At 41.1% G+C, this 18,964-nt stretch overlaps 1 protein-coding gene across 3 annotated transcripts in view; it reads left to right on the forward strand.

Moving 5' to 3' along the window:
* The first annotated feature begins 32 nt into the window (after positions 1 to 32).
* Mdh1b (malate dehydrogenase 1B) overlaps positions 33 to 18,964 on the forward strand; it is a 38,369-nt gene continuing 19,437 nt past the window's right edge. Inside the window, exons 1-9 of one of the 3 annotated variants that reach the window (XM_004851155.3) lie at positions 33 to 227; positions 3,796 to 3,908; positions 6,623 to 6,757; positions 6,923 to 7,065; positions 8,099 to 8,595; positions 13,616 to 13,757; positions 15,045 to 15,208; positions 17,238 to 17,377; positions 17,769 to 17,820. In XM_004851155.3, the coding sequence (XP_004851212.1) occupies positions 206 to 227; positions 3,796 to 3,908; positions 6,623 to 6,757; positions 6,923 to 7,065; positions 8,099 to 8,595; positions 13,616 to 13,757; positions 15,045 to 15,208; positions 17,238 to 17,377; positions 17,769 to 17,820 (1,408 nt within the window). In that variant the 5' untranslated portion in view covers positions 33 to 205. Of the gene's footprint in view, positions 228 to 3,795; positions 3,909 to 6,622; positions 6,758 to 6,922; positions 7,066 to 8,098; positions 8,596 to 13,615; positions 13,758 to 15,044; positions 15,209 to 16,772; positions 17,196 to 17,237; positions 17,378 to 17,768; positions 17,821 to 18,964 lie in introns of those variants that run through there. The other 2 variants (XM_021263567.2, XM_087206236.1) reach the window with 2 other exon arrangements.

The raw sequence follows: 18,964 nt of genomic DNA on the forward strand, positions 1-18,964 counted from the left end.
CAAGGGAGACTGCAGAGCTTATAAAAGCGATGTGTGATCGTTCACTGCAACGTAACCTACTCAAATACTAATTTTGAAGTCCCAACCTTTCCCGCTAGGTGTCAGTCAACGAGCCAGCTCCATAGTGCGCCTGCGTCACTCTCCGAGGAGTGGTTGCTAGGAAACCGCGACGCTGTGGTCCCTGACTTTGAGTCCTCGCTTGATCATGGCCAAATTTGTGATTGCCGGTGAGTGTTGCCTGCCTCCTCCTGCAGATCTCTCAAAATGTAACTCCAGCCTACAGAAGGACCACAGTGAGCTTTCTTACGTAGTCCAGGGTATTTACTAGAAGGTGACAGCGAGCCAAGCACTGCTGAGCAAGGCGGATTCAGTGAGGGGAAAATGCATCCCTGCCCTCGGAGAGTTTCCGTCCTCGTGGAGAAAAGCGTGAAAAGAAGTGCTTTTGATATGGTGCAATTAATGCGATGAGGGAAAGATTCGCAAGTCTCTGGGAGAATACACCCTTACTCTGGAAGTGGAAGTGGGGGGAAGGAGGGCACAAGGGAGTTCACTTTGGGGACTGTTACAGGAGCTAAGTTGTGAAGGTTTAAGGTTGGAAGGCCATTCTAGACAAACACAGAAGATAGAAACTTCGTAGTCTATCGGAGACTCTGGATATAGGGAGAATTACAAGGCCTGGAGCTAAAACTACACAAGCAGGAGCCAGATCGTTGCACCTCACATACACCTACCAGAGGTGTTTGTACTATGAAAGCAATAAAGTGATTGAAAAATTTAGAGAAGAGTGTGTCCTTAATAGGGTTGCATTTTGAGATGCCTGTTTTGGCAGCAAATGGAGGGGAAGGACCTGGCAGGAAGGCAACCACTGCTTTTCCATCTCCCCTCCATTCCACTCAATCTGATTTGTACGACTTCTTCCTTGTGGATACTGCCCTCACGGAAGTCACCAATGAGTTTAACAAAAGCTGTGCAGCCCTTGCTTATTTGACCTCTTTGATACGTTGAACAGAATTTACATTTACCATTTGTCTACTTGGAATATTTGTGACCACTGGCTAACTGCATGCTAGGAAGACAGTGGGAAGCTTGCAGAAAATGTTGTGTGTGTGGCAGTAGCAGAACAATGTTCTAGAGCAACAATGGAAAGGACCTTACTTATTCTGAGAATGACTTCCAAGGAGGGGGAGATTTTTAAGGAGATACCTGAAAGATGAAATTTACCTGGTAGAGAAGAGGTATGGAGAAACAGAAATTTAAGCATTTGTGTCAGGGTGGGATTCAAGTGAGAATAGCTAGTTTGGTAATAATTAAAAGTGTATAATAAGTATAATATTGAAATAAGCTTAGTAGGACTAGAGCAAAGAGTATAAGAAAGAATGTTATAAGGTGATGCTACACTTAAATAATGTAGTTTTTGAGTCATATTAGGTAGCTTAGACTTTATCCAAAGTACTTGGAAGACTTTTAGAGGAGGAGAACATAATAAAATTAAAACATGATGAGCAATGTAGATTAGAGACCTATTCAGGAGATAGAAACTATAGAACTGGATATCTAACAGGGTGGAGAAGGGCAAATAAGAGAGAAGAAGCTAAAAATTATTTCCAAGCAGTGATTTGGATAACTGGGTAGATTAAAGGTCACTGAAAAAAATTTAAGTAGGAGAATAAGCTTAGTACTATGGTTACTCTTAATATTCTTCAGTGACTTAGGAAATGGATATAAAGAACATAGTTGAAAGAGCATATTTGGCAGGGACTGATGGCAAAAATCCATCATAGACATGTTGAGTGCCTATGAGGCACTTAGAAGGAGATGAAAGAATATAAGACAGTAGAGGTATCCAGATATGGGGAGATAGGCATAAGACAAGATACAGATTGCTATTTGAAACCAAGGAAGTGAGGATTGGCTGGTAAGAATACAAAGTGTAGGAAGAGAAGGTGGCATGCAGAATGATACCCTTTAATGGGTTGAAAAGGCATTAGGTATCTGCAGCATATAGACAGATGTATCCAGAAAAGTAGGAAGACCTGCAGAATGCCCCACCATAGTGAGTGTTTCATGCAGGCAGAAGAGTGCAGCAGTACAAATGACATCATGAATTAAAAAGAAAGGGATCAAAATATATCCATTGAATTTAGTGGCATGGAAGTTTTTATAACCTCTTAGAAAATTGTGGGATAAGGTAGATTGCAGTGGGATTAGAAATAAAAGGAAGTAGAGAATTGAGGAAGGAAAGTAGAGAGGATTTTTTAAAAGAAGTTTGAATAGAAAGAACATATAGAAAACATGGGAAATTGGTTTTTTGGACACAAGAACTTATATGTAACTTGAATATATTTAAGCAGGTTGGAAAGGGGGCATTAAAAACAGAAGTAAAATTCTGAAAAGAGAGGATGATCAGTTGAGCAAGATTCCTGAGAAGGCAAAAGAGGGTGGGATTCCAAAATCAAGTGGTAGGATTAGACCAAGACAGCAGGAAAAGAAGAAAGGAAAGGATGCGTCCAAATGCAGACAGACATGTAGTGTGATGCCAGGAGGTTCAGGAATTTCCCAACTGATGTCTGTTTGTTTGATTTGTTTTAATTTTTGTAAAGTAGAAAACAAGGTGATCTATTTTCTTCAGGTAGTGCAGAGAAATGTTCAAAGACAGAAGAGACTTGGAAGTGGACCAAATTTGAAATAGTCGCTGCGGAGAACACTGGAGAGTTCTAGTAAGGGAAACAGAGGGCTCTCTAGAATTGAGGAACACCTGAGTCTGGAGACTGAATTTATAATGTTCTCATGTGCTTGGTTCTGCCATGTTTTTCCAGTGATACTAAGCAGAAAGGACCCACACACAGGGAAGTCATGTGATTGAGTGCCACCAGGTTGAGGGCTTCTACAAGACTTATTTTCCAGAAGGATAGTAGGAAGAATCATTTAGGACAAGAGCCATAGAGTGATTTGAAGTGATGCACAATGGATTTGAACTACGCAAAGAGACAGATAGTAGGAGGTGGAGAAGGGTCGATGACCAGAGTTCCTGTGAGGGTTGAGAAACTAGTGATTGCAAGCAACTAAGGAAATATGTTCCAGTGAAGCCCCTGTCCCTCCTACCCTATCTGACACTCAGTCCCATTCCTGGTGGCAGATTCAGCTTCCTGTGCGTTCAGCCTCCCCTCGCCCCCGCCCCGTGTGTCTGGCACCCTCCCACGGCACCTGCACTTCAGATTTACACCCTGACTGCCTGCTGGTCCTTTCTGCTGATGGATACTGCAGACAGCCCCAACTGCACTTGTCTCAGCTTTCCCTCTTATGAAGTCAGAATTATCTATCCAATCTAGAAAACAAAAATTAGCCCAGACTCTTCTCTCTCCCTCAGTCTGCCTCTGCCACACCTCTGGACTACATATCCAATTCGAAAGTGACTCCCATGTTCCTCATTTCACACTTTACCTTTGAGTGGCTTCTAGGGAATAGCTCATTATTAGCACTTCAAGCCTAATTAGCAATATCTGGCAGCCTCTTAAGGAAATCAGACATGGCACAGTACTGGAAGAAAGTAAATAGTCAATAGACTTTTTTCCTTTCCACCTTTTACTATTTAAGATTCTGACCTCCCATGAAATTTATTTTTATCAACATAATAAAAATCTAAAGATTATGTCATGGCAATTTTACTACATTTTATGTTATATATAAAGATATATCATAACTATGATTAATTCCATAATTTTGTGGCACATACCCATAACTACATGATAATTTCTATGTGATGAAAAGAAACATGACTAATTTTAACTCTCTTAGGTAAAGCAGATTGTCCATATTATGCTAAAGCAGAACTTCTGGCAGACTACTTACAAAAGAATCTACCTGATTTTCAAATATTTAAAATTACACAACATCCTGATGTTTGGGAGGTAAGAAGGCTTTTTACATTTTGTTAAATACACACGAGCACACACACACACACACACACAAAAGTGCTTTTATTTAATTAAATATTGGCTAGTATATCATATTGGCTTCCAGCAGTGAATGTTTAAATACTAATGATATTTTAACACTAGTGAAAATTAGTACTTACCAGTTTCAAAACACCATCTATATCTCTTCCCAAGATCTATTAGAACAGATGAGACCTTAACAAGTAAGTAGACTAAGTCTGGCTCTTAACCCTCTCTGTCAGCACATGAGCCAACTTGCCCTCCCAGCCAGGCATTGGGAAACAGTTGTTTTTTCAAAACTAAAACCTTTGTATTCAGCTTTAATTGCAGTATGGGCAGTTTGTGATAAATAAGTGGGTTTTGGTTTGCAGTTTGGGCACTTGCCTCTAAAAAGTTCACTATCACTGACCTAGATGCTAAGTATTACTGTCCTTGCTGGGAAACAGCTGGTCTGCATGCCCCTGATCAGCAGGGCCTTCAAGCATGGTAACTTCTTTCCTTGCCTGCTAGTCTCTTGGAACAGGAGCTCAGTATGATTAATGGCAGCCATAGCTTAAAGGTGAACAGAACTCTTCCTGTGTCCCCTGGTAGAAGCACTCCCTCTTGAGTATTTAAAACCACCAGACCCACAGTCGAGATTAATGGAGTTTTGGGAAGCAATGGCAAACAGGATCATTCTTCATTCTACTCCTTGGTTCCTGGATTCAGGTATTTTTACCTATTACGGGCAAAATATTATATTGGTTGACAGTATTATTACATCCTGAAAGAGATGCCCCACCCTTACCTGGTATCAGTCTTCAAGCTAATGCCTGCACCTTTGGTGGCCTGCCCTGCCCCTCTATCAGGCTGTATGAGTGATGTGATACCTGTGATACCCTATAGGGGCAGTGGATCCCATGGTTTTATGTTCAGTATTGCACCTCTTTTGCCAAAATTGGGTTCCTTGGTTTTGAAGTGACATTAAGCGGGACCTAATGTTGGTAGGTTAGGCATTTTGAAAGCTCTTACCAGGGATGCTGATCAAAGTTCTACAAGCAGGAAAGGCAATTCTTTACCTAGAATGTGGATTCAAATCTGAATAAATTGTTGGCCTTTACACAGTGGAAGGAGTCCACTATGATCAACCGGCCAGGGAGAGGCTGGCCAGTACCTTCTATGAGTGGTGCCATTATCTGGGGGCCAGCATTGGTGCAGGTACAATAACTATTAAGCAGCACTAGTAAGTAGGTAGGCTTTGGTGAGTGCTAGCCAATTCCCTGGAGCAGTCAGATGACTCAATCTCTTTGTAAGCCCTTTGTGACTGCAGCTGTGTAAGTCATCTCATGTCCTGGGCTGTTTAGTACTTCTTTCACAATAGATACTCTGTGATGGGGACTGCCCCCTGGGCTGTTATTTCAAAAATTTATCATCCCAATTTCCAGGGAGCACAACTCTGTAACACTGCACCCTATAATGGCCCTGGTCTGAAACAGGTGGGCACGCTGGGGTTCTCAGTAACACTGGGACTGGTCTTGCCAGTGCATTCCATATGCTCTTGGTGAATGTATTGTCATCCAAAGCCTTTCAGAGAACATGGCTGACTACGAGGTTTTCTGGCCTCTATAGTACTATATCCACCAGCTTTTCATCCTGTCTTCTGCTTTCTTGCCTGGCAATTTTGGCATTGCTGTTTTACTTAGGCCATTATTTTCTCCAGGCTTTCAAGAGCCAGCCTAGCAACATGTCATCACTATTTTCTGAGGTCCTTGCCAGAGTGTGCCCTCCTGAATTGCATGAGTGCTTTATATTAAGAAAGTCTCTCTTGTCCAGCTTTATGTTCCACTATTGATTTAGCACTCCGAGGGGCGAGTCCAGGGTATATTCTGCCAGCTCCTGCAGGATCATCAGCATGTTCTGCTCAGTGCCAAAGGCTCTTTCCAGGAGAGTCCTTTTCCTCCTTAGGCCCCACACCCATTGCTGGGACTGTGCTGTAAGTGGAGGGACCATGATGGAATCCTCACAGCCAGGTTTGTTTTCAGACAGGATAAAGGAAGGGAGATCTTCAAGACCAGCAAGAAGAATTAGCTGCCAAGATTTTATTTGTTAGGTAGCCTCATGGTTTTAAGACTGTCCCCTGTACTGGGCAGATAAGAATGCTTGTCCCTGTCTCTGCTCAATCTTATTCTACACAAACCAGATAATGATCATTTAAACTTTTTCTCATAAATATTATCAGAAATCTCCAGATAACTTTTAGCTCATTATTTCAGTCTGACCTGCATAAAACATGCCCATGGGTTTGAAAAGCAGTATCAAAATTTATGTGGCCATAAAACTACAAATATCTCACATATAAGAATAAGGGGGAAAAAATCACTTTTTAAAATTCAATCAAATTAGAACAACACCTGACCTCTCTTTAAGTTGGACAGTTGCACTCCAGGTGTCCTAAAAAGAAAACACAACTTTCAGTACCTTTGTTGCCAGTGAATTTGAAGAATATTCTTTTGTATTTCTTAAATTGTTAGCTAAATCAGCACTATTTTCTACATTTTTTGTTTTTCTATTTAAAGATAACTATGTAGTATTTCATATACATAGTGACACTAAAAGCAAGCTGGTATTTGGAGTTTGAGTTCTAAGATATTTAGTTGAAATCTCAAACAAATTAAATATCTGACTTCTCTTGGAGTATCTTTCAATAGGACTGGCTGAAAGATGTGTGTGAAAAGAATAAATGGAGTCACAAAAACTCCCCCATCATCTGGAGAGAGCTGCTGGATCGTGGAGGAAAGGGTTTGCTCTTGGGAGGGTATAATGAGTTCCTGGAGCATGCTCAGGTACATAAATTAAGTTGATTTATCTCCTCACAGATTATTCTCTTACATTATTTTATGCTTCAAATGTCTTGCTTTCTGAGGCATCCTCTCATCTCTCTATTTTTACTTCAAACAAAATCTTTCCATTATAGCCATTGAGGTGACTTTTTCCTTCCCAATGTTTAGCTTTACTATGGTGTCACCTCGAGCATGACTACAGAGATGATGATGGTAATTGCTCAAGAGAACCTGGAGGCACATAAAGAAAAAGAGCTGAAGAAAGAATCCTCAAAAGATCTTGTCAGCCCCTTACAAGTTTGGATTACCAGGTAGGACAGTGAGACCCCAGGATTTATAAGATTGTGTTTTTACTTTAGAAAGGACAATGTGATGGGATTTGTTCTGTGGTGAAAGAATACCTAAATGTCGAATTTGACATTTGAGAGAGAGAGAGAGTGTGTGTGTGTATACTTAGATGTATAGCTATGTGGTTGTGTGTGTATGTCCTCCAGTATGACCCCACACATGAATTCTAGGGTTTACACACAGGCATGCATGCGCACAGGAACTGAATCTGAAAGAAACTTTAGAGTGTGGCCGCTCGTTCCCTCCCTCTTTCTCCTTACTACTTTCCCTCGCTCTTACGCACTTACTCCCTGTCTCCCCGCCCCTTTTCCCTTCCTCAGTTCTATTCATTCCTCCTGGTCTGGGGCACAGGCCTTGTCGTTCCGTCTCTCCCTCTGTCTCTGCTCTCCTTCTCTCTCTTTGTGTTTCTTGTTCTCAGTCTCTTCCCTTTTCCTTTCCCCAGCCTTCAGTCTGTCTCTCACACTGTCCTTTCCAACTACATGTGTGCAATGTAACATATACACATTTTAAAAACAATTTTTACTATGAAAAATTACAACTATAGAAAAGACTTGAGACTTCTGTAATACATATCTATGACCCTATCACCTAGATAAATAAATTCCCCATCTTTGAAGGATAAATACAGTGTAGGTTCTGTTGAAATCCTCACTGTTCCCCTCCCAACCCCACCATGAGTACTAGAAATTCTCAGATTTCCCAGCTCCCTCCAGTTGGTTGATATAGAAATAGAAGACCCTTCTACTTGCTTTTTAAATAATATCATTATTTAAATTGTTTTCTGGCGCTCTGAACAAGTAATTAGTTGTGACAATTTTTTTTTTTTTTGCTACTTCTGATTCCTACCCTTAAAATGTCTATGCAGCTGTGTGAATGCTTATTTGGAATATTCTATTGGCCTTAATTATTAACGCCCGTCAGAAATATCTATTAAGAATAAATGCTTAACCGGGGCCAAGGGCCTACGCCTTCCCAACCCAGCTTTGGGTTTTTCAGCGCATCCACTCCTGCGGGCCGCAGCCTGATTCCCATACTGGTAAGCGGAGAAGTGTTTGGGAGCGGCACGGTCCTGAGCCTCACTCTGTTCGACCAGCAGCGGGCGGAAGGAGATCTCAGAAGCCTGGCGATGGAGGTGGAGGACTTGGCCTCGCCCTTGCTGCGCAGCGTGGCGGTCTGCACGCGGCCGGAGGAGGCCTTCCGCCAGGCGCAAGTGGTCATCCTGCTGGACGACAGCACAGAGCAGGAGGTGCACAGCCTGGAAGACTGCCTGCGACAGAGGGTGCCCCTGTGCAGCCTCTACGGGCAGCTGATGGAGAGAAACGCACAGGACTCCGTCCGGGTGATCGTGGGGGGAAAGACCTTCGTGAATCTGAGGACGCTGCTGCTGAAAAGATTCGCCCCAAGCATCGCACACAATATCATCGCTGTGGCCCTCGGGGTAGAAGGAGCAGCCAAAGCTGTATTAGCCAGAAAATTGAAAACCGCTCCCTCCTGTGAGTGAACCCGGCAGGGTTTGGGTGTGGGTTTGGGTTTTGAAACAAGATTTCAAGCAGCTAGAAGCTGCATCTTCTAGGATCCTTCTGGATATCTGGAATACAAGGGGTGATGGAAAACGACGGTGAGTGTTTAAATTTTTAAAATCTACTACGATAAAAGACACATGGCCGTTAATCGCCATCAAATACTCCTCCTCACTGCGAACACACTTGTGCCATCCTTCTTACCGCTTTCTGAAACACTTCTAGAAGTCCTCTTTCGTGAGTGTTTCACCAGATGTCATCATAGATGCTGCAAATGCTCGTGCCCAGTGCCATCGAATAGACAAGCAGGCGCGTAAAAACATTGTGGGGTGTCCTTATATATCTTACTTACTGGATCTGGCACCATGTGACCTCTGGAGCTTGCCCAAACCCCAGATGACTATGAAAGGTAAATATTTTGAATTAATTCAGGACATTAGGGCAAGCACAACAACACAACTAAAGACAGTCACAGAGGAAGACTTCCAGAACTGCATCAGAAAGCGGCAAGAATGACGGGAAGTGTTCAAAGTAGAGGGGACTATTCTGAGAGGGATTAATGGCAATGTTTCAACAAATTTTTTAAAATTATATATTCACCGTATTTTTTTAATCACACCACCTGAACATAGGAGGCAGACACAAAGAATTTCTCATTGTTTAACTACAGTACTCCCCCGCTGTCCTGGAGGTTACACTCCAAGACCTCGACTGATGAAACATCAGATCATATCGGGCCCTGTGTGTACTCTTTTTCCCTATATGTGCATGCCAGGATGAAGGTGAATTTATAAATTAGGTTCTAAGGTCAGACAAGATCAGGCACATTCAGGGTGGAATGGCTGTAGGCTAATTTATAAATTAGGAGCAGCAAAAGATTAACCACACTAACTAATAATAAGCTAGAAATATTATGACAATATACTATAATAAAGTTGTATGAAACGTATGAATTGTTTATTTCTGGCATTTCCCATCTAATATTTTCAGCCAAAGGTTAACCGAGGGTAACTAGAAGCACAGAAAGTGAACCCTTGCATGGGAGGGCCTACTGGATGGTGCAGATTTTTTCCACAGGCATTTACATGCTTACAAAAAGAATGTCCATCCTTATAGAAATTAATATTGTTTAATATAGTAAAATCTATATTGGTCAGGTAATTATTTGAAATTTAATACTCCATTTTTCCACGATAGTAATTGATTAAAGTACTTTGGTTTTTTAAAAATTTAGGGCTCTTTAAAGTGGCTTTGCCCCACTTCCCATGGTGAGACCTTGAGCAGTCAAACTCGCTCTGCTTCAGTCTGCTCATCTTTAAAACGAGGATGTTAACAGCACCTTCCTCCTAGAACAGATGTTTGCATTCCGTGAGATATAGTTCTAAAGAGCGTCAAAGAGTGGCTGGCACATGGTAAAAATCTGCAAAAATGTTAAATTTATTGATTGGTTTATGCTGTCTGCTCGGTTTTTGCCCCTACTAAGATTTGAATGGGTAGACATGAAAATCATGTAACCATGAGACTGGATCACAAAATGGGTTGTTGTATTTAAAAGGAGAAATCACATTTGACATGTTTTAGCTCTTTGTGCCCTTGGATGGAGCAGGTGGATTAGCATCCATTGAGAATGGAGAGGCGCAGGACATTCTCTCAAGCAGAAGTGAGAAGACAATGAAGTGCAGGCCCAGAAGGCTCTAAGGCAGTGAAGAACATCAGTGAGCCCCTAACATGCTACTCAGTGCTGTATTACCATTTCTTTACATGGAAGTCCCAGAAAGCACAATCCCTTGTATTCTTGTTTATATATCTTTAGTGTCTTACCCTTGGGGTCAGGATAAAACTCAGCTAAACTAAATACTAAAATCATCCAACAGGAAATGAATCCTTTTCTAACCATTTTATCTATGTGATCAACCTTATATTTATATATATATATATATATATATTTGTAGATGCTGCCTTTTCACTAAAGATGTATAATACACCGATTAAAAGTATCAAGAAGAAGTGACACAAATTTAAAACAAGGTGTGTGCAGTATGTGTGTATATGCTGGGCATCATAACAGGAGGCTTTCAACCACTAAGCGGCTGCTGCCTTGTGGATCTGCTGATACCATAATTCTAAGCTCTGTTGTACGCAAAGCAGATAACTGTGTGAGAGACAAAAGAAAGAAAAACTGGAGGAAAGTCTGGAAAACAAAGGAGAGATGTTAGAGACAGTCGTCAAAGTAAACTTGTCAATGGAGCAGCCAGGAGAAATCCATCAACAATAAAAATAGAGTTAAGAAAATGGCAGTAAAGAGAAAAACCACCAAAGAAATCATTCAGAAATCATTCCAGATGCCAAGAGGGTAGCAAACTTTTTCAGAAAAGCCAGGCCTGGCAGTGTAAGCCTATAATCCCAGCACTTGGGAGGCTGAGGGCAGAGGATGTCTGAGAGTTCGAGGCCAGCCTGGGCTCCATGGTAAATTTTAGGCCAGTCTGGGCTCCATAGTGACACCTTGGCTCACAAACAAACAAAAGCAAGGTTCAGGACCTGCCCTGAGTTCAGTTCACACAAGCTTGTTCCTCAGACCACATGTAATGGCTCAGCCAGGACTCCTTACATTGCAAGTGACAGAACGTCAACTCAGCATGACTAAAGTCAGACAGACAGCCTCTTTTCAGTAACTGGAAGGACAGGTGGTAGTTCGTGTTTCAGGCACAGCTACATGCTGGGATTCACATGATCTTGGATTTGTTCATTCCTTCTTTTGGCCTTTCCTTCCATGTTGGATCTAGCCTCAGGTGGACTCTGGAGATGGCAGTGACCACTGGCATCTCTGCTTCTGTCTGCTGAGCTCACCCTCCCATAAGAAGAGGGCTGTCCTTCTTGCCTGTTTGGGCAAAAGGAGCACAGACTTCTTGGCCAGGTGGGGACCATGTGCCAGCTTCTGAGTCAATCTAATGGTCAGGAGATGGAGCCAAGGGCCTCATCCTAGGCCAGACCTAATGGGAAACAACAGCCCACTCAAACCCTATGGTCTGAAGTAGGAGAAAGGGCAGTTATTGCAAATAAAATCAAATTTTTAAAGAAAAAAAGGAGAAAGGAATACTAGGAGGAAAACAACCAGCAGATGTGAACTAATTTTCTGAAGCATAATGCATAATTTAGATATTTACAGATATTAAGGGTCTTAAAACCATTAAGAAAAATGAGACCCAGTGAGATTAAGCTTCTTTAGACTGTAGGAAGTAAATCTACCCTATGCTGGAGAGTTATTTTGCCCATGTGGATCCTATGAATTTCAAAACCTGACAATTTTTCCCTTTCCTCCTACAACATACAGCTAATGGAGGGGCTCAAATGTGCATAATTAGCTCTCCTGAGAGCTGAGTGTTGGAAAGAAAAGTAGCTATTCCTACATCATGAGCCATTCTGATGAAGGGGAGAATGTCAGAGGACGAGGTTGACATTGATGGTTGTCTACCCAAGACAACCCATTCTCTCCCTTCTCTCCCCTAGCCTGTCCCTTGCTCCAGAAGTTCAAACAATCATACTCCTTTTCTTAGCTTCTCTTGCAGCTAAGAATGACTTAACAGTGTAGCCTCACAGCTGTGAGATGTGATACCTGGAACTGCTGCAGCCATTTTAGGACCATGAGGGATAGACCGTGAGAATCAGATCTTTAAGCTGTTGAAACAGCATATGCCACTGCCTCCTTTGACTTGTTATCTAAGAAAAGTAAACTCCTTCCACCTAAGCCAAGTTAGTAGCCAAGTAGCCAAATTCTGCTACTTCAAACCAAAAATAATCTTGAAAGAAAGAATTTACTCTTCTTAATATAGAATTAAGTGTTTAAGCAAATAAATAATTAACAAGTAATTAAATATAATGGTATCTTGGTTCACAAACTTAATTCTTTCCACAGTTCTGGTCACAAACCAAACTGAATGAGAACCGAATTAAATTTCCCCATAAGGTCAGTGTTGAACCTAACCATTGAATTTGGTTCAGTTCTTGTCCAATTTGGTTTGCGATCAGAATCATGGAAAGAATTAAGTTTGTGAACTGAGGTACCACTGTAAAGTTACTTATTTGTACTTTGCATACAATATGCCTAGAAAATCCAGTTGTAGAGACCTATTAAATAGCAATTCTTATTTCCCTTTAACCTTTGTCCTCTTATTTCTTTCTTAGATAACTACTGTCATGGTAGAGTAGCTGTTTCTTCACCGACTCCCCTTTACTGTAGAATGTTGTGTGTTCTGAGTTTGGGTCTGATTTCTTTCTTCTAAACCTAGTACCCAGAAAGAAGTGCCTCACACACAGAATATAATTTCTAATTAGTTATGGACTTAAAATGTTCCCTAGGGTCCTATTATTATAGCAGCTGCATTTCACAGGAGATGAAATCCAAGAATGAAGTCATTTTTCCAAGTTTCTATTTGAGTGTACAATGAAAGACACTTGGTCTCAATCAAAGAAGATTAAAAGTGTGCTTTCTCCTGAGTTCTATCCTGGTACCAAAAAAAAGTGTGCTTTCTCTTCCTCTCCCTCTCTTTCTCTCTCCCTCTCCCTCTCCCTCTCTCCCTCCCTCTCTCCCTCCCCTCCCTCTCCCTCTTCCTCCCCTCCCCTCCCCCTCCTCCCTCCCCCTCCCTCTCTCTCTCCCTCTCCCTCTCCCTCTCTCTCTTCTTTCCCTTCCTTCTCTCTCTGTAATAAGGTTAGGACCAACCCCAGCAATATAATTTTCAGTAACAATTTCTTTCAGGATACATTTCAATATTCCTTGGATTTACTCACCTACCCATACCATTAACAAAGCATTATTAGGGACTGCCTATCCCTGGTGATGAAGGAGGTGATCCAAACCTCTTATACAGCTTTAGAGACCATAAAGTTTGATTCATTTTATAGCAAATGGACCGCGCTAAACATAAACAAAACTAGGCTTCATGTAATTTTTATATTAATGTACTTTGTTATAGCCATTCTTTATTTCTATTCTTAGGCATCAAGAATGTGATTATTTGGGGTAGTATCTCTGGAAGTCATTACGTTGATCTGAGGAAAGCAAGAGCTTACAAACAGGAGAGTGCCATTTGGGGACCTCCTCAATATTCCCGCCCTGTTCTAAACTTGATTTTTGATAGGTACAGTATATTTTTAAGTACAGTGTATTAACAGTGTTGTATAAGTGTATAATAATTGTTTCTATCTTTAGGACCATCATATATCTCTTTGTAAAAAAAATAACTTACATCATTTACTCATATTTTATGTTTTCTATTGAAGAAACTTAGACAATTTCACAAAATATCAAGTCAATACCAACCCAAGTTTGATTTTGAAATTGTGAGTTTTTATGTTTCAGATTATTGCTAAAGTAGTCTACATATTCCATTAATGTTAGCTCTCAAACAAGTATAATATGTAAAGGAAGGTTCACCTAGTTTCAAGACAGATATAGCCAAATTGAAATATTTTGAGAAGGAGGAATTAAGGTGAGGCCCAGGCCAGGCGAGGCTGGGACTTCTGTCCCAGGAGAGGCAGAATTGAGATGTGGAGACACTCATGCGTAGGCCAAGCTACTTGGGTTGAATTCTCACTTTTCTACTCATTAGCTGTGTAGCTTTGGAGAAGTTGCTTAACTTCTCTATGCCTTGGTTTCTCCATCTGCACAATGGAAATGGCAACACAATATGGCCTAAGGTCACTGGGAAGATGAAATGGCGTAGGAAACACTAGCATTACGATGAGGCGGAGGAGAGGTGCGCAGGAGTGCCTTTGGAGCTTTTGTCTACTTCTGTAGCATTGAGATTGTAGCATTTCCCCCCATTGCCCACACTTTCCATCCCCAGGCAACAGAAGCTTCACCCATGCCTGGGAGTGAAGAGTCCCGGAGCCTGACTTCCATGTTGCTGCCTGTGCAGGACCTGTGTGACACAGAGCCATGTCCTGTGCTAAGCCATTGGCAGGGCAGCCATTAGCACTTGGTCCAGTCCAGCTGTTCCCTGAGTTTACACACCAGCTCATGAAAACACAATTATTTCCCTGAATCTCAATGCTCATAATGCTTTTGTGATTTTTTTTTTTAAATGAAGGGTACCACGTTACTGGTTCCAAGATAGCATCTATATAGAATAAATTCTTTGTAGTGAAAGTAATTGTTCCTGCCATCTTTGGCCACTTTTCTGTGTCCCATATTTATATTGTTATGCTTTTAGTTTGAAATTTGGGGGTTCCCTCCCATTCCCTTTTGTTACTTTTCCATGGACTTTTGAATGAGGATTGAAGGCACTTGAAGCAACATATGGAGTCATATTTCTGTCTTGATTATGGATATCATACCTTGTACTTAGTTCTATTGAGCCATGGAACATCCTTTCAAATTTCCCTTTCTCTCTCTATTATAAAGCTGTTTCTTTCTCTCTTTGCAGTGAGTGGCTAAAAAAAGAATTTGTGACAACTCTTAAAACTTTGACCACCACAGGAAAACATTTTGGCGGCATATTAGCTGCACACAGCATAGGCACAACGCTGAAATATTGGTACCATGGCTCACCACCAGGGGAGATTGTGTCTGTAGGAGTATTGAGTGAAGGTAAATCTGAGTTTTTCGTATCATATCATATTTTAAAACCTCCTGTCTAGGTCTTAACATGGCCTATAAGCTGGACTTACACATATTATAGTACATTTATTAACTCATGTATTAATTCAATTGTTGTTTCAAAAATTTAATAATATTTTGTATGAATGCACTGGGAACACACATATAAATCAGAACCAACCTCTGCCTTCAGAAAACCAAATATAAAGTAAAGGAGAGTCAGATACATAAAGTAAATAGTTCCAAGAAATTTTTCTTACTGTACTCAGCTGAGAAAGGGAAAGCAAAATCCAGGAATTGGAAGAATTAGAGCAGGCTTCGTGGAGTTGACACTGAAGGAAGCCACACAGTCTGAGTAGTGCTGACTAGAAAACAAGTGCGGGAAGAACAACAAGCATAAGGAGCACCAGGAGCGAAGACCCAGAGCAGGAGGCAAAGAGGACCAGAACTTAAGGGGACCAGGAAGCCCTGGGGATGTGGAAAACTTGCTCTGGAACTTTTACAGCCTGCATGTTTTCTTCCAAAACCTATTCAGAAGTCTTCTACCCTTTATATAAAACAATAAAAAGACTGAATGAGGGTCTATCCTCTGCAGATTCGACCTCAAGCATGTCTTTCCTTCCTGTTTTGCTGTCTCCTTCAGCAAACTTCTTTGCTCTCAGAGCTTCAGGCCTGGACCTCCCTGCTGAGCTCTGGCCATGAGACTTGGCCACCAGGATTTCATGCTGTCACTCACTTCCAACATAGAACAACCTAACTTACTGTTTTCCTCCCCAATCCAATCCATGTCTTTTATTCCTTGTGTATCAGCAGAACCACTATCATCGCCCTTGTTGCAATGACTTTGGTGCAGCTCAAGGACGTGCTCCAAATCCCTCATTTAATAATTAACCTCTGTCTCTCCCCTCTACTTGCAAGCATTTTGTTCCTCTAGCAGAGAGCGTATCATAGTCTGCCTTTTTAGTTGCATATGTCCCCTTCATCATTAGGCTGTCTACACACTGAGGGTGGGGACTCTTCATCATCTTTCTACACCTTTGTGAAAGGAGCATTTCATATAGTAGACACTCAGTGAACCTTGTTCACTTGAAGTTAAGGTGTGTAAAATTTGCACACTGTGAGCTAAGATCTGTGTGTTAACTTTATAGAAGATAGGCATTTAAAAACCCTGTCTTGATTTGTAGAAAGAAAGTTAAATCTATGTAGAAATTATATTCAAAAATAAAGAATACCGTAATCCAGGGAGGGAGATGGGTGATCATTATCTGCTTTAGGTAAGCCCTTATACATTCCCTGTCCCTGACACTAGTTCTTCACAGATAAAGCAAATAAAAAAACTAATAGAGGACCTGTGAAGCTCCCTATAGAAAAGTTGTTTGGATCCAGTTTCTTGACCATCCTCAGGGTTGGTTTTTTTTCCCCCTATTGACAACATTTTTAGTCCCTAGAATAGCAAGAATGATTCTCTTTATTTGACCGAAGCATCAAAATGGAGAGCAATTTTACCTGGATGGTGCTCAGTTAGTAATACATAGTGTCCGTCTGTTTTATTTAGAGCACATCCAAATGGGGACCTGGAGGCTATAAGGAAATAAGCAACTCTCTGGCCCAGTGCTTCCCCTTCCCGGCCCTTCCTGTCCTAACAGCGTGATTGCCATAATTGTTCAGAAGCATGGAGGCCCAGATTGACAAATGACAGGCTCATGGACAACACAGGGAGCCATGGAAAAACTTTGGGAAGCAGACACAAGAAGCACAATCAAGATGTGGAAGGAAAGGTGGCATTAACTTCCAGATACGAGAGAAATAGAGAAGGGAGAATTGTCAGTACTTGGACAAGTGCTCAGGCAATACTCACAGAACGAGTGCTTTGGTCCTTTGTGGAGAATTTCCAGAAATTCAGTTCCATTATTACCATTAAAAATTGGGAATCTTTGTGTCCTTTTCTATGACCCTTAGTAGGAAGTATTTATTTTCTGAGTTCTTTTGTTTTGCTTTGCCTTGTGTTTGCTTACTGCAGGCCAGTTTGGTATTCCTGAAGGGATTGTCTTTTCTATGCCTGTGAAATTTGAGAATGGAACTTGGGCAGTTCTTACAGATCTCGAAGATACTGAAATTAGTAAAGACATAATGACAGGAATGACAAGTGATCTAATTCAGGTAATCTCAAGAGTACACACTGACTTTTTTTCCCCCTGGTACAAGGAATTGAACTCAGGAGCTTGCGCTTGCCAGGCAGGTGTGATGCCACTGAGGGACATCCCTAGCCTCAAGGGAACTGACTATGTTAATGACCTGAAGCTGATTCCCCTAGACCAAGACGTATACATTGGTTTTCTCTGGGTTCAATTTGTATCTTATTCCTAAAAATAATGAGGCAATGAAGGTTTAAAGAAATCAGCAAAAGAACACTTCTCATTTGGCTGTATACTTTCTGGAATGTTAAAAATATTTGTTGTTGTTTTTTGATCTAGAATTAAAGTTTTTTTCTATTAAAGATAATGAAGGTAGTGATTGTGGTCATTTAACTGATTATAAAATTTTTCAACAGGAAAAACTTGTTGCACTTGGAGAATTGATGACTTTTCAGCCATACCAGTCAGGTAATAATTTCTTAGATGTGATCTTTCATTGGGCTGCTATTAAGAAAGTATTAAATAGGGCCGGGGATTTAGCTCAGTGGTTTCGTCACCTGCTGCACAGGTGCAAGGACCCAAGTTCAATCCCCGTACCAAAAAGAAAAAAAAAGTATTAAATACTTGTTATAACTTAATCACTAATAACATAGATAACACTAGTCTATATTTTATCATTTTTAAACTAAATTACCGTCAAAATAAATTGCCGAGTTCAGTGTGTCTTTTGAAATAAAACATAAAATTGCTAAGGAAATCAAATCATAAAAACACTATGGCCTTATAAAGTCTGTAAATATCAGATGTATTAGTTTTCTACAGCTACTATAACAAATTACTACAAGACTGGGTAACTTAAAACAACAGAATTATTTCCTTACCGTTCAGGAGAATAAAAGACTCAGATTATGGTGTTAGTAGGACCATGTTCCCGCTGAAGACTCTGGAGAGGAATCCATCCTTCTCTCTTCTACCTTCTGCCAGATAACATGGCCTTCTTGGCCTGGAGCTGTATCACTCCAATCTTTGCTTCCTTCACATGTCTACCTTCCCTCTGCCTCTGTGTTTCCAGATCTCTCTCTTCCCCCATATAAGGGCACCAGTCGTTGCATTTAGGACCCTCCTCCCCACTCCAGTGTGACCCCACTCCAATAAGGCCCAATTAAACTGAGTCTTAAATATCTGCTGAGAGTCTATTTCCAAATAAGGCCACATTCACAGGCACCAGGGCTTAAGACTGCATCATATTTACTTTTAGATAACTTTATTTAAACATCAATGAATTTCAATAGGCTTATTTTTCTCAGGATCATTTTCCTTAAACGCATAGGGAAATACTGTCATTTTTCTTTCTTTCCTTCTTTTGACCTAAAGAAAATCCCAGGATCAATACAGAAATAGACATGGAGAAATAAATCTATTTATGCAAAAAACGTTAATCAAATATCTTTTTGAGTCCCACATTCCTCCTTCCCACTAATATGTATGTAGGGTAAACTGGAAGCTGGTGCTGAGAGCTGGAATGCAGGGGTGAATGAGACAGGCTTGGTTTTGCCCTCTCAGAGCCGCAGTACGTCGGGGAGCCACTCAGGAAAATGACTTCCCTGGGATG

This window comes from Heterocephalus glaber, unplaced genomic scaffold (assembly GCF_053883595.1).
Source record: "Heterocephalus glaber isolate CG9 unplaced genomic scaffold, H.glaber_assembly_v1.0 deba00000621, whole genome shotgun sequence".
In the NCBI taxonomy this organism is placed as follows: domain Eukaryota; kingdom Metazoa; phylum Chordata; class Mammalia; order Rodentia; family Bathyergidae; genus Heterocephalus; species Heterocephalus glaber.